Consider the following 14,593-nt stretch of genomic DNA (forward strand, 5'->3'; position numbering starts at 1 on the left):
TTGCCCCCCCCTAACAACCAAGTGGATCCGCCAGTGAGTGTTATACCATTGTCGCGGGGCCTGTTTGAGGCCGTAGATGGCTTTGTTGAGAAGGCAAACGTGATCAAGATTGTTGGTGTCCTCAAATCCTTTTGGTTGTAGCATATATACTGTTTCCGATAGCGAGCCATGAAGAAACGCATTGACGACGTCCATTTGTTGAACGAGCCAATTATGTTGTAGTGTCACGGCAAGAAGAATTCTGATCGTAGGTAGTTTTGCAACCGGACTGAACGTCTCCGTGTAGTCCAATCCATATTCCTGATGATTACCTTGCGGAACGAGACGAGCTTTGTATTTGGCTATTGATCCGTCAGAGTAAAGTTTGGTGCGGTAGGTCCACTTGCATCCCAGGATAGACGAATTTTTTGGCCAGGGGACAAGGATCCACGTGCCTTGGAGCTGCAGTGCTAGAAATTCTGCAGCCATCGCTTGTTGCCATTCCAAGTGCTTGTTGGCTTCAGTGTAGGTAGATGGAGCGGAAGGGCAATCCTGATGAATCTTGTGATGAATTAAATTGAGACGATTTGTACGTTTTAGAGGTCTTATATCTGGTGAGCATGGGGTGATTGGCGTTCGGAATGCTGGGAAGTTCGGAAGTGTTAGCCTGAGTTGGAGAGTCAGTGACTGCTGATTGATCTGACGTGGGGGCGAGAGGTAACTCCGGAGTTTGTGTGGCTGTTGAACCAGAAACTGTGTGAGTTGAAGCGTTTGTTTTCTGAACCACATAAATTGGTGTGAGAAAATTCGACGAGAGCTGATCAGTTAGTCATTGTTCATATACGGGCTTAATGTTAAGAAATGGATAACAGTTTTCGTCAAATTTAACGTGACGAGACAAGATTAGTTTGTGTGCGAGATCTAAGCACTTATAGCTTTTGTACTTATCCGAGTAGCCCAAGAACACACACAGCTGAGATTTCGGTTGAAGTTTGTTGCGAAGAGGAGCTGGTTTGAGAGGGAAGCAAGCGCAGCCGAATGTTCGGAGATGATCATATTCGGGCACCCGATGATGAAGTAGTTCAAACGGATATGTGTTGTTGGTGTTTGGAGACGGCATTCGGTTCACAAGGTAAATGGCAGTTAACACGGCGTCAAGCCAGTAGGAGTACGGGACGGACGCGGTGTACATGAGAAACCTGGTTGTCTCAATGAGATGCCTGTGCTTGCGTTCTGCTATGCTATTTTGTTCTGGCGTGTATGGGCAAGAAATCTGATGAGAGATTCGATGCTGTTGAAGAATCCGAGTGAATGCATTACTTAAATATTCGCCGCCGCCATCTATCCTAATACATTTAATTTTGTAAGACGTGAAAGTTTCTATATATGATTTAAACGTGCTAAAAATGTTAGGTACTTACGATTTATGCTTCATAGGGAACAACCAAGTAAAACGTGTGTGGTCGTCAATAAATAAGACATAGTAAAGAAAATCATAATTAGATGGCACGGGTGCAGGACCCCACACATCAGAGTGAATCAATTCAAGAAGCGAAGTAGATCTATGCTTTGAAGATTCAAACACCAATTTATGAGTCTTAGCCTTATTACAAGAATGACAGTTATGGGAATGTATATCTATATGCAAGTGGGGTTGAGAAGAAGCAATATTATGATGCGTTCTCTGGCTGGGATGGCCCGTCCTATTGTGTCATATGTTGGAGACCTTGCTGGTTGCATGAAGAGCATGTTGCTTGATGGCTATCGGTGTCCTAATCCGGTACAGCCCCTCACGGCAGGGTCCTTGAAAAATGACTTGATGCGTCGTCAAATCTTTAAAAACAAAACAGGATGGATTAAATATAATGGCAATATTATTGTCCTTCGTTAGTTGAGATATCGAGAGCAAATTGTAATGAATTGACGGAGAATGAAATATTTGAGATAAGTTTAACTTACGAGAGGGAGTCGGTAGCAAGCCCTTCCCGGAATTTGCTATACCTACCAAACTCCCGTCGCCGATAGTAATACCGTCGGTCCCATTGTAGGGACTTGATATGGACAGGTTGTCCAGCGATTTCGTCAAGTGCGAGGAAGCACCGGAGTCAAACCAATCGGTGTATTCAGAGGATTGTTTTGCCATCGGGGCTTTAGTTGATGGTCACGGTTTGGGAACGAATTGGACGTTCATCCTGTGCTAGCAATCGTTCCCCGTGTGCCCCTTATTTAGACAAATTTGACAGGTCGGAGCAGGTATAGGAGATTCTTTAGTGGAAGTGTCGGGCACCGCAAGATTTGCTAAATCTAACGCCATGTGAATCTCTTCGGTGATGAGGAAGGAGTACAGCTGATCAAGATTTAGCGGTTGAGTCATGGTCCGAATGGACGTCTTGAATGATTGATGGTTGGGAGGGAGTCCTCAGAGAATGTAAAGAATTATGTCTTCCTCATCAATGTGACCGCCGGCAGCTGCAATTTGATCAACCAGTGACTTAACTTCGTTTAGGTATTGAACCATAGTCAGGTTCTTGAGGGAAACATTGTGAAGTGCATTCTTTAATTGAATGACTTTGGATCTATTCGTGGATTGGAATCGGGTTTGAAGGGTTGTCCATATAGCCGAAGTGGTGTCAAGATTGAGGATGTAAGGTAAAATAGAAGCAGATATGGTGGAGCATAGTGATGCTGCAAGGTTTTGATCATTTAGAACCCATTGAGCATAAGAGGGATTTGGAACGATCGTACCATCGGCTCGATGAAGATTTTTGTCAGGTGCCGGAGACAGTGGATCAAGAAGTGATTAAAGTCCATTCGCAAAGCAGATTTTAAGAATCTGCGAACTCCAGAGCGGATAGTTGTCCGGAGAGAGAAGGTTATGCACAGTGTTCTTGAGATTAGAAAGTACAAATTTGAGAGAAGAAGATAGAACCGGAGTTTTGGAGTTAGAAGTGTTGGATTGTTCGCAGAGCGTGGAGGTTGTTGTCGATGCCATGAAGCCCAGAGATCTTCAAGATCTGTCTGATACCATGAAGAAGCTCATGATCCCGTGAATGCCGAGAAGAAGGCTCAAGAACGGGAAGGCAGTGAAGAATTTAGAAAGATAGAGTATATCTTATTATTATTCACCGGAATAGTACAAGCTAATATATATAGAGTTTAGGCATAGCAGTAACATATTTGGCTACATATAGAGATACACACTAGTCAGAATACATGTTGATTTATTGCTCTAATAATGGTATTATGGACTTGACTAAAACCTACGGGTAAGCACACTACGTTACGCCATGATACCAGATAAGAACTTCTTGAGCTGCGGCAGTCATTATAACAATTAAACGGTCCACTTTTATGGTGACAACTAACAAGTGAAAAATAATCAACATTGATATCATTGGAGGGAGAAATTATTCTGTGAGGAGTTTGAATATAAAGGATCTTCCAAATTACTAGACACACTACATACGCTCTGCTTACACTCTGCTTTCACTATGCGTATTTGTAGATACACAGTAAATAAGTAGCAAATGATTTGCTACTTATTTACTGTGTATCTACAAATACGCAGTATATACACAGTAAATATGCAAAACGTATGCAGAGCTTACGCATAAAGTACATAATAATCCGAAAGATTCTCTATGTTCGGACTCCGCACAGAATAATTTCCCCGTTGGAGGATCTATTATACCAATCTTCATATACTCGATTAAAAAAAATTATATGTTGAGATTTGTGAAGGCTATGAATGATTTTAACACTTCTCAAAGTCTCAAAAGCCTTTTCAGCCACACTGCTATTTTTGGACATGCAAAATAGAGAATTCAATTGAAAATAACAATAAGGCAATCCAATGTTGCAGTGACAAGTTAAAGTTCCCTCTGTTACATATCAAGAAATGAAGGAGAGAGGAGAAAGAAAGCCGAGACTTTCAGAGTGTTTTCACATCAAACCGGCCTTAAACCATGACCGAGTGCTGCCTTCCATACGATATCTATGCGATCGACATCGATTGCGCCGACCTCATGATGTGTCCAGCCTTCCAAACAATGCACCACTCCTCCAGCATGGCAAGCATGCACAACACCTCGATCGAGCGTGTACTGTATCATTCATAGTTTCCAAGTAAGAAATGTTTGTTTATGTTCTACTTCCTCTGTTTTCAAATGCTGAATCCACAAATAAAAATGGAGTTTGAATGATCATCACCTATGTTGCACCGACACACCTATTTATGAAGTCCTATTGTATCCTATACATCGATGCATGGATAAGCCTCCGATACGGCACCGATATGTGTCGGATACGGCTTTGTCGTATTCAATTAAATATTATTTAATATCAAAAGGACACGCTATTGAAAAACAAAAAAAAATCCAAAAAAAGACATGTCGTACCTAGTTCCGCGGTTGCAAGCGAGGTTCTCTCATTTCCGAGATGGATTTGAGTCTCTTGATGATATGAGAATATTAGAAATTGCTAATCTTTTACTTGATGAGCTTGAATTAGAAACTATGATATTTATTGAAGATGATATAGAAGTAAAAAGACAAACTACTGAATAAGCTAATCATACTAGTCATTCTATTGAATAGTTAAAACTTCATGTGCTAGCAATTTATGTTTATGCTTTTGTTTATGTACACTTGTACTAGACATTTAATGCTTACTTTTATTTTGACATTTTAAGCTACAAGGCTACAAACGATGTTGATTTCATTTTTTTTTGTAATTTCAAATATTATGTTTTGATTGCTTTCTTAATTTTTATGTATGATTTATAAATTATAATGTCGTGTCTACGCCCTACCCGTATCCTATATTTTTAAGAAATGACGTGTCCCGTAATCATATCGTGTCGTATCCGTGTCGTTGTATCCGTATCGGTGCAACATAGATCATCACCAAGTAAGATTACCTCACACATGCCCAGGCCTCGAACATCTAAGGGGAGCTTCATTGCAGCTAGTTTCCCATAGGTGCAGTCCCGTCGAAAGCCGATGATGGGAGGGACAACAAACTGGTGGAAGTGAGTTCCAGTTGGGGCAAACCTTTGTTCTCTGAAAGTAATCCACTTGCCCACAATCCATGTCTATGGCCGGTGCACAATTTTGTTAGTTGATTACGAATTTGTACATAAAATTATCTCTTATATGTTAGAATGTAGGTTTGTTTACATATCAAACCTTGCAATTTTCTGCAGCTTGGTATTTTGTGACTTGGACCAGGTATTGCTGGCAATCTTCAGGAGCTTCCTTCTGTATCAATTGGAATCTTTCAGTAGAAAGGGTCAGCATCTGACATTGCCACAATAATAATAATAAGTCAAATGATCACAAAACAATTTTGCATATTTGATCAATATATATATATTCTTATCTTGCTTAACAATCACTTTTATTATTAACAAGATGTTGGCTAAACTATATTTGGAGTACAATTATACTTTTTTTTTGGCATAAAAATGACTTTCTTGAAACTCTAGATGATATATTCATTTGTGTTGTTGTGAATTTTACCACTACACATCATGCTATTAACTTTATGTTATTATTATTGTTATTTTATTTTTACATCTAAATTGCAAAACTAAGCATGAATTCAAAGTCTTCACAATTGTAACTCACTTCCGACTTTTATGCAATTTATGTCATCCACTTTCTATCAAATAAGCATTTGGACTTTGTTTTGGAACTGTATTACAATCACTTTCAACAATAATAATATCAGGTCTTTATCCCACTACATGGATCAGCTATTACATGAATCATGTTACTTCATCGTATCATATTAAGAGTCAAATTCTATTTTAAGTCTAGTAAAAAAAAAAAGATTACTCTTAATATTTTTTAACCAAGTATTTTTAGATCTACCTCTACCTTTCGAACCACTTTCAAGTTCTTATTAAAAAAAACTAGCCCTTGGTGATATTGGATTGAGCACAAAATGCAAATGAATAATAAGATAACATAGAAAGAGAATGGACTCTTGAAATACGTGGATCTTAATACTAAATTATTTCTCACCAAGACTTGGACTTTCTTCCTGCAAAGGTACAATGCAATTGCCCTTCCAAGCTTAGATGTAGCTCCAGTTAGGAAGACCTCTTTCACATTCTTAGGGATCTCATTAAGAATCACAGCAGCTGTTAGAGTATTTCCATGGACAACTCTAACCTTTAAATTGGGATGTTTGTTGACAAACAAAGTCCCACCACCATTGAGTGCTTCATTCTGACAAAAAAATAAAATAAGATAATTAATTAAATTTGTATTTTTAAAAACATTTTAGTAATTTTGTTTCACATGACTTAAAAATCAGAACAATGGTCAGAATGAGAAAGTTTAGATACATGGCTAAATGAGAAGCGTCAAGACTATAGATAGGAGGGATCCATAAGAAATAAATAAGTATATGATCATCAAAATAAAATTTACATGGAAAGTCTTTCACATGTAAAATCACTTAAAATCACTTAAAATTTGCATGGGGAATCTGATTGTGTTGATCAACTTTGCTGTTATATTGTCTCGAACCTCAAAGCTTATATTGTACATCGGTAGGTGCGGGGGTTTACCTCCTGCTTGGGTAAGAACCTGAAAAAGAAAAAAAAAATCTATACAACAACCCGGCGTTGTGTACCCGAGCTCCCCGGCGTTGTGTTCTCGAGCACCCCAACGTTGAAAAACATATAGCAGAGCGCCACAACGGCCTAGATATGGCGCCGCAAGGCTTCAAACTGGCGCCGTAGCACTGTAAGACGAGCTTGACATTTTTCTTTCTCGTTTTTGGAAGGGTTGCATCCCTTGGAGTTTATTTACTAGGCTTTCTCTTGTATTTTAAATTAGGGAAAGAGCGAGAAAAGTGCATTTGAGGATAGAAGCAAGGAGAGAGTGAGAGAGAAGAGAGTTATGTACTTATTTCTCCCAATTTTCATAGTGAATTTCTTGGTTAGGCGTAGCTCCGTTGTTTTTTTCCCTATTTTGGATTTTCCATGTTAAATATGGTGTCATTTATTTTTCCATTGCTTTTACTTTCTTGCCTGTTTCATCATTGTGGAGTTTACTCCACATCTTCCCCTCATCTTCCCCAAAGAAGGTAATCCTCAATTTTAGCTAACTTTGAGTTGAGTAAAAAGTAAAAACTGTAGATTTTAAGTCAAGTTTCAAATTGATTTAAATAAAATGTATTAATTTCATAAAATTAATAATCAAGATCATCGTGCGTGTGTATATATATTTATTTTATAAAATATATTTATTTATTAATCAAGATCATTGTTGTTGTGTGTTTGTGAGTATATATATAAAAGCATCTACATGTACTATTCATGTGTTACGTAATTTTGAATAGACATATACATTTGTGCATATATGTGCATAAATCATATATCAAGCCAATTTTGAGTTGAACCAAACAAATTTCAAGTCAATCATCTGCGAATCGAAGCAAATCAATTTTTTATTTTAAGTCGATAAAAGCTCAAGCTATTATCAAGATGATTATCAACCATATTCTATGCCTCTAATGCTCTCATCTGCCCTCCTCTTGAACGTTAGTGTGACCAGATACATAATGAAAACACATACCCTATTAAAATGAATCCAACTAAGTGTTTACTTGGGAGGTTGTAAAGGGATAACACCCACAATCTGGGTTCAGGCCAGAGTCTCAAACTAAAAAATAAATTCTATGGAATACTTTGATTATGCGGATTATTCTATTGGTCATTCTATAGGAAATCATGAGGTAAATTTAATATTTTCTACTCTAGTGTTGGTCATTCTTGTTTCTTCCCTATCTCAGTAATTTCTGTTTTTCTCTAAGCCAGCTGGGTCTTTATGGTATCAGAGCCCATCAATGGCGGATCAAGATTCGGCGGCTTCCTTCCCACCCACTTCCAATCTCTCAGCCTCCCTATCTGACTTCATTTTTCCCGCCCTTTGAAATTTTTGATCTCTAATCTCAAGAATCTAGTTCCCACTCAACTCACAAATGACACCTATGCTATATGGTGGCTTCAACTCATTCAACATTTCTCTGCAAATGGCTTTGCCGGACATCTCACCGGCGCCACCTCTTGTCCAACTGACACGTAAGCTGCTGACGTGGAGGTAGTACTAACAATCCGGGCCTCTAGTTCTTAACAAAAAGTCTCAAACATTGTAATTGCAACTTAAAGAAATATATAATAAAATTTATGAGGATGTGGATGTAGAGAGTTAAAGATATATATAAATAACAAAAAATCTCCATTTTTTAATTCGTGTATAGTCTCTATTTTTTCTTTAATACGTGTAAAGCCTGTATGTTTTTGCTTTAATATGTGTTTTGTTTGTCGTTCAATTAAATTCATCCAAGCCCACCGACTGACCAGCACACACACACGCACGCATAAACACAAAGATGTAAAAGACAGAAAGAAAGGCTTGAAGTTTTAACCTTATTTAGTGCAGCAAGGCTGAGGACCTTCACTCCCATCCTATCTGCTCTCAATATGGCACTCTCAATCTGCTCATTGATGCCATTCTTAGCAAAAGGTAGAAAGTACTGCAAAAGAACAAGGAGAAAAAAATTTTAAAACCAAAAACTTACTGTAGGGGTGTCAATTTTGGGTCACGGGTCAGGTTCGCGTCGAACCCGTAATTGACCCAACACTATTCGGGTCAACCCGAACCCAACCCATTTTTTGCAAACGGGTCGCTTTTTCAGACCCGACCCCGCTTCGGGTCCAAATCAACCATATACGACCTGAAGGACCCGGAACCGTGAAAAAATTGCTAATTTTCGGGTCAAAAACAGGGCAAAATCCGCTTTTCGGGTCAAAATGAGTCACTTTCGGGTCAAAGGGCTAACTCGAACCCGACTTAATTATTGAACCCGACCCAACCCGTTTCGGGTCCGGGTTGACCCTAACCCAAAATGTTTGGGTCGGGTTCGAGTTGGGTTTCCTCTAGAATATTAAGAGTTCAAAGTTTGTATAACCTGAAAGCCAATTCTGGGCACCACCCAATACTGGTGCAAACGACCATGGAGATTGTAGAAGGAAAGCAGAAAGGTTTTGGAACATGCCCACATTACCAACATGATGAGGAAGGCCCCTGGCCAGAGGACAAGAATGAAAGGTAGAATTCTGAATGGCATAGAGCTGAAAGAGCGGAAGGCGAAAGAGGCATGCATGGAGGACACTGCATCAACTGCATGTGCTAGGAAGACAAAGTCAGGAACATGGATGTTCTTCCCTGCATCCAAAGCAATGGACACAACCTCAGAACTGGACTAAAATAAGTTAAATAATAAGCCTAGTTTAATAGATAGTCATCAAATAGAAATATTACAAGTATAGCCATAATGTAGTAATGTATGAACATTTATAAAAAAAAAAAAAAAATTTTAAATAGTTATAAAATATCTTTAACATTTTGAGTGTACATAATATGAAAAAGTATACTAACAAACTGGTTCCTTAAATAGAATACTGAGCTTACTGCTTAGCATTTAATACCCACGGAATTTTTTTTCCCAGATATAGGAGGTCAGATGTCACTAGTTTGTGCAAGTGGGGGAACCAAGATATAGAACCCTCCGATTTCATAAAAAAAGTGTACCTGAAACTATCTAATCTAATCTATAAAGTTCAGAGATTTGATTAACATCAGGTATCCAATTACAGCATTAGTTTATAACCATTCAAAAGGTTTGAAGGTTATGCAGAAAGCAATTAATTAATGAGAGGAAGAAATATTTATGATTGTATTTTATCTTTAAAGAACTTTGGAGAAATCACAAACCTGAGCTTATTTCTTTCTGTAAGGACCAAGATTTAGTATTGATGGTTCCACCTAATGCATCAAATAAAGGCATAAAGAGGCAGTAATTCGAGTTCTTCTCAATGTGATGAATGCTATGGTACCTGAAAGAAGAAAAGTATCACAACCAGAATGTCAATCCATGAAAAAAGGCAATAAAGGATCTGCTCAAGTACAGGTAAATAAGCTATTAAAGGTACAGATACCAGATTAGAAAGTTACCCTTACGATGTGTGGAGCAAATCATTTATCAATATTTCTCTCAAATAAGATTGGATTTCAAAATCATTTTAAATCATGACAATCATGGATAAGTTATAATAGACTAAATCTAGTTTTAACTTGCAAGTTCGGTTGCTACCAAACTTAAGATCAAATTCACATCTTTCTTGGTTCCTATTAGCTTTATACTTGCCATTTCTTGAAGATCTATCAAAAGAGATGAAATCAAAGGCTATGAGTGCATCTCTTAACTTCTCCTCAAGAATGCCATCAAGGGCAACAAGGGCCTTTCTCGGTTCAAATGGAAGAGGTTAGCAGGGAGCTACTAAGCTCATTGGTGGAGAGATTAAAGGCAATCATCAACAATAGTGCCCCTCCCTTCAGTTAATAGGAGGTAGTCAGTAGTGAGGATATTTGCCTGAGGTCAATCGGAAGGACATCGAGCTCTTAGTGATCGAATATTTTGACCGGCAAAGGAGAGTAGCCAGTGGTTGAGTACTCGTGGCTAGCAATGTAAGATAGTGAGGAGGTTGGCAGCCAAAGCAAGAAAAAGTTAGTGGCTTTTAGAGAGATGGCAATGGGTGGGTGTGTGGGCATGCAATTTAAACTATGATGAAAAGCAAACAAGTTGACGTAAATTGAAATTACATAGAAGTGAAAGAAGGGAAAGTGTAGCAAGTATATGATATATTATCACATTATATATAATATTTGATATTATTTGTACTTGAGATTTCATTATGGTTTGGTTTCAATGAAATAATAATTTCTTTCATCCTATCAAGAATCTATATTACTCTTCTTTTCCAAGATCCTGAATAACCATCATAATAGCTAAGCTATGGTCAAGGGTGTCCTTTATATTACATTAATGAAACAATTACAATTGGAATAAATCACATGGTATTTCCCAATTGTGGATTTTCCACATAAAAATTATATTTTATGTGCATTTTGTTTAACTTATTTATATATGGAGATTTTCATACAGCTTTAAAACATTAAAATCATCATTATTGTTTTGAATATTCCAATAAATAAAATTCATAAAAGAACCAATAGAGTTAGGTAGTAATTTTTTATTTTAAAAACAGAACCACATAAGCTGCCAAACGACTTCGATGACATTAAATTAAACAAAAAAATATGTTGAGAATAGCATTTCCCGTGAATTGTCTTTAGGTAACTGCCCCCAACAATAGTAAAGAGAATTCATTATTGAATTCCAAAAATATCCTTCAAATCAAAATTTGTTTCGGAGGGTTGCCCCCTTTGACCCCCGACATATATGCCTTATAAGTTTGCCCCTCTTAAAAATTAGGGCCGGTTCCGCCCCTAATCTTGGTAGATTAAATTTTATATTTCTAGAACCTATGACTCATCCAAAAGCAAAGCATCTATTAGTAATTCCCAAAAGCTATGGAGGAAAGCCAAATCAAGTTCACAACAAGCAAATCAAACCCTTTAAAGCAGTCAATAAATGGAAAGGTAAAATATTCACTTACGTAGGAGTGTAGATAAGGTATCTAAGCAAAGGAACAGCTTCAAAGAAACCGCTTGGGAAGATCTCCACATTGGAATGTCCCATGCACCTCAAGAAATCGAATAGCAGAACATAGACATAGAAGAGCCCAACAGAACCAGCTCCCATTAAACCAGCACCTATCAATGGCAACCCCATTACCAAGCTCATAACCATATACTCCACCGGCGTCCCATGCCCAGCTGAGAAATACAACAAAAACCATAGCCGATCATTCATGTTTATCTTTACATAAAAAACAGAGCAACGTAGAAAAGACTAGAGGTGTACCTGTAAACGTGCTGGGAACTGGAGATGAGTGGTGGAGAGAGTGGTAATAGTTAAAAAACCGTCCACTATGAAAAGCCCTATGAGTACAGTAAAACAGAGGCTCTGATATCCCCACATGAAGAACAAGAGCAATGAACAAACCCCAGATATCCCAAACAGGGAGCTTTCTCAAAGAAGGAAAGAAGTAGAAAGCCAGTGCAGCAATGAATGCTTGTGGTATGAAAAAGTTGTCCCTGAAAGAAGAAAAACAATTAAAACTTGCAACTTTTAAATATTCTCAAAGATCAAGAAAAGCTTACCAGTCCCATTCCCTGTCTATTTGTTTAAAATCTACACCCTCTTTGATAATGCGCCTTTTCCTGGTTAAAAAAAGCATGCTACTGAATGTCCACCACAGCTGGAAAATGAGAGCTCTAAGAGCAAAGAGGATGAGGATATGGAGGCACCAAACTCCTTCTGTTTTTCCTCCCTCCCATGCTTTGGAATGGATGACCTTTGCAACTAAAGGGCCATAGAGGAGATACTGCAAGCAAGCAAAAAAACATGTCGACGTTAAACTTAAAAGAGTAGAAAAGTTGAAGATAAAGAAGGAGAGAAGGCCTTGCTTGCCTTGAAGGAACCAAGATTTTGCCATGGCCAAGAAGAGAGAGGAGCACCCATTTGGAGTTGAAACAAAGGCTTTTGATTTGGATTGTGTTCTTCTCTCCATGGCTTCGTGACACCAACTGATATTAAAGAGGCCTATTAAAGATGCACATAAAGCAGAAGAGTGATGAGGCCCGCGATTTAAAAAAATAAAGGAAAAAGAAAAGAAGTGATCCGTACTGTTAAGGTTAATATCATAATTTGTCCTTATGAAAAAAATAAATAATATTTTAAAATATTAAATCTTTTTTATAAAATAAATGGAAAGTTATCTAACTACATTAAAATAAAACATATTTAACTTTATTTTAACCTAATAAATGACACTAAAATTTAAATTTTTTAGAATATTAAACAAAAAAATCTCTCAATATATGCATATCCAAAAATAATAATAAAATTCATAATTATTAAGAAAATCATACGAACAATATTTAAAATTTTAATATTATGATATTAAAGATTTTATATCAGTTGTGTCATGGAATATTCATGACAGTAGAGAAATAAAGAACTTAATATCTTAGTTTTGAATGAGGATATAACACAGAAATAGATAAGAGAGAGGGGTGTGAAAGTAATAAGAGACCAATATTTTTATGTGGAAAATCTAAAAAGGGGAAAAACTATTGGGCAACTCACTTAAAAATGATTCCACTAGTATTTGTAGCCGATTACAAATGATGTCCTTAGTAGGGGCATTGGCTCAATATAGTAAGTATACATTATATAGAGCATATTATATTGTGAGAGTTGAGAAAAATCCAGTGATATGAGAATTGTTCTCATGAGAATATTGGCATGTTCATTTGGTATGTAGGACCATAGTCAACGGGCAATGGTGGTCGGAGGGATCATAGTCGGCAGCGACAAAGGGCACAAGGACCATTGTCGACGGGCAAGGAAGATCAAATTGACCATAACCGGCGATGTTTGTTTGATGTACTATAGTTGGTAGGTAATGATGGTCGGAGTGGGCCATAGTTGGTGGACTACGGTGGTTGAAGGGATTATAGTCGAGCAACAGTGGTCAAAAGAATCATAGTTGACAGGCAACGGATGTCGGAGGGGTCGTAGTCAGTAGGCAACGGTGGTCAGATTGGATCGTAGGCGAGGATGTCATGCCTCATAAATAAGAAAGATCAAGGACATATTGAGAGTATTTCAATGGACGGCCGATATCAATTCACATGATCATGAATCGTTTATTAAATGTTTGAGTGTCTTAATGATATTAGATTTCGACGATCTTTGGCTAGTTGGATTTGCCTCGTTGAGCCGCTTGATTCAACTATACACACGTCATATTTGGTCATCCAATTAATGCTTTGAAAGCTTCCAAATAGGCTTTGAACCTCTGATTTGGACTATGATTGGATCAAATTTAGTGTTGTTGGGTCCGTCACCTTGAGATGTTCAATTCGACTATAAACTTGTTAAAATCATAGTCTGAATGATCTCGGATTTAATTTTAAAAGTTTTTTATTTATAATAATTGCATTGAGATTTACATTTGACTAAGATAATTTTTTTATTACATATCAATATCTAAATTTGTAACGATTAAATATCAATGACTGTTAGAAATTCTTAAGATTATTATCACAATTTTGAATTCAAAATTTTTCTATACTACAAATTAATTATGCAAAGTTGCAAACTCATTCAACCAAAAACAAATCTCTCGAGCCTAAGCTATTGAAAAAATTATTAGATGCGGAATGCGCACTGTCCGCACAAGCACTAGGCACTTAGCGGTACCTAGCAGTACCGAGTGCGGGTACCGCTAGGTACCAAATACTTGTACGGACAGTTCACCCCGTCCGCACTCCGCACCTAATAATCTCTCAAGCTATAGCTACTCTCATAAGAAGCTCAAGAATACACGCCAAGTCTCAATCGGCGTCTCACTGTTTGTAGTTATGCTCGTCTTATTTTGAACTTATATTTGACAATGACTAGAGCTTGTATATATTTTTTTTTAGATAATTTTCTGATTGTTTGATTTTTTAGATAATAATTATATTTTTACTTGATTATTATTTTTTTTATATTTTTATAATAAAATTTTATTTTTTACATTCAGAATTGTTGATGTTTTATAGCGTAAAAAAATAATTATACT

General features: G+C 37.2%; 1 protein-coding gene across 1 annotated transcript; it reads right to left on the reverse strand.

Annotated features, from left to right (window-relative positions):
• Positions 1-3,731: 3,731 nt before the first annotated feature.
• Positions 3,732-12,490, reverse strand: LOC110105062 (very-long-chain aldehyde decarbonylase GL1-1). The gene is made up of 11 exons (XM_020834424.2): positions 12,433-12,490; positions 12,123-12,346; positions 11,824-12,056; positions 11,516-11,735; positions 9,771-9,892; positions 8,965-9,221; positions 8,422-8,529; positions 6,006-6,212; positions 5,166-5,276; positions 4,898-5,071; positions 3,732-4,082 (listed from the first exon to the last, which is right to left on the reverse strand). The coding sequence occupies exons 1-11, from the start codon at positions 12,481-12,483 to the stop codon at positions 3,927-3,929; spliced, it is 1,863 nt and encodes a 620-aa protein (XP_020690083.1). The 5' UTR covers positions 12,484-12,490; the 3' UTR covers positions 3,732-3,926.
• Between the last annotated feature and the right edge of the window lie 2,103 nt (positions 12,491-14,593).

This window comes from Dendrobium catenatum, unplaced genomic scaffold, assembly GCF_001605985.2.
Source record: "Dendrobium catenatum unplaced genomic scaffold, ASM160598v2 fragScaff_scaffold_1024, whole genome shotgun sequence".
In the NCBI taxonomy this organism is placed as follows: domain Eukaryota; kingdom Viridiplantae; phylum Streptophyta; class Magnoliopsida; order Asparagales; family Orchidaceae; genus Dendrobium; species Dendrobium catenatum.

Coding starts and splice junctions, on each gene's coding strand:
- LOC110105062 (XM_020834424.2), bottom strand. CDS start 12,483: ATGGGTGCTCCTCTCTCTTCTTGGCCATGGCAAAATCTTGGTTCCTTC. Junction 11,736..11,823: donor AGTTCCCAGCACGTTTACAG/GTACACCTCTAG, acceptor TGTATTTCTCAG/CTGGGCATGGGACGCCGGTG. Junction 9,222..9,770: donor ACAGAAAGAAATAAGCTCAG/GTTTGTGATTTC, acceptor CTTTGGATGCAG/GGAAGAACATCCATGTTCCT.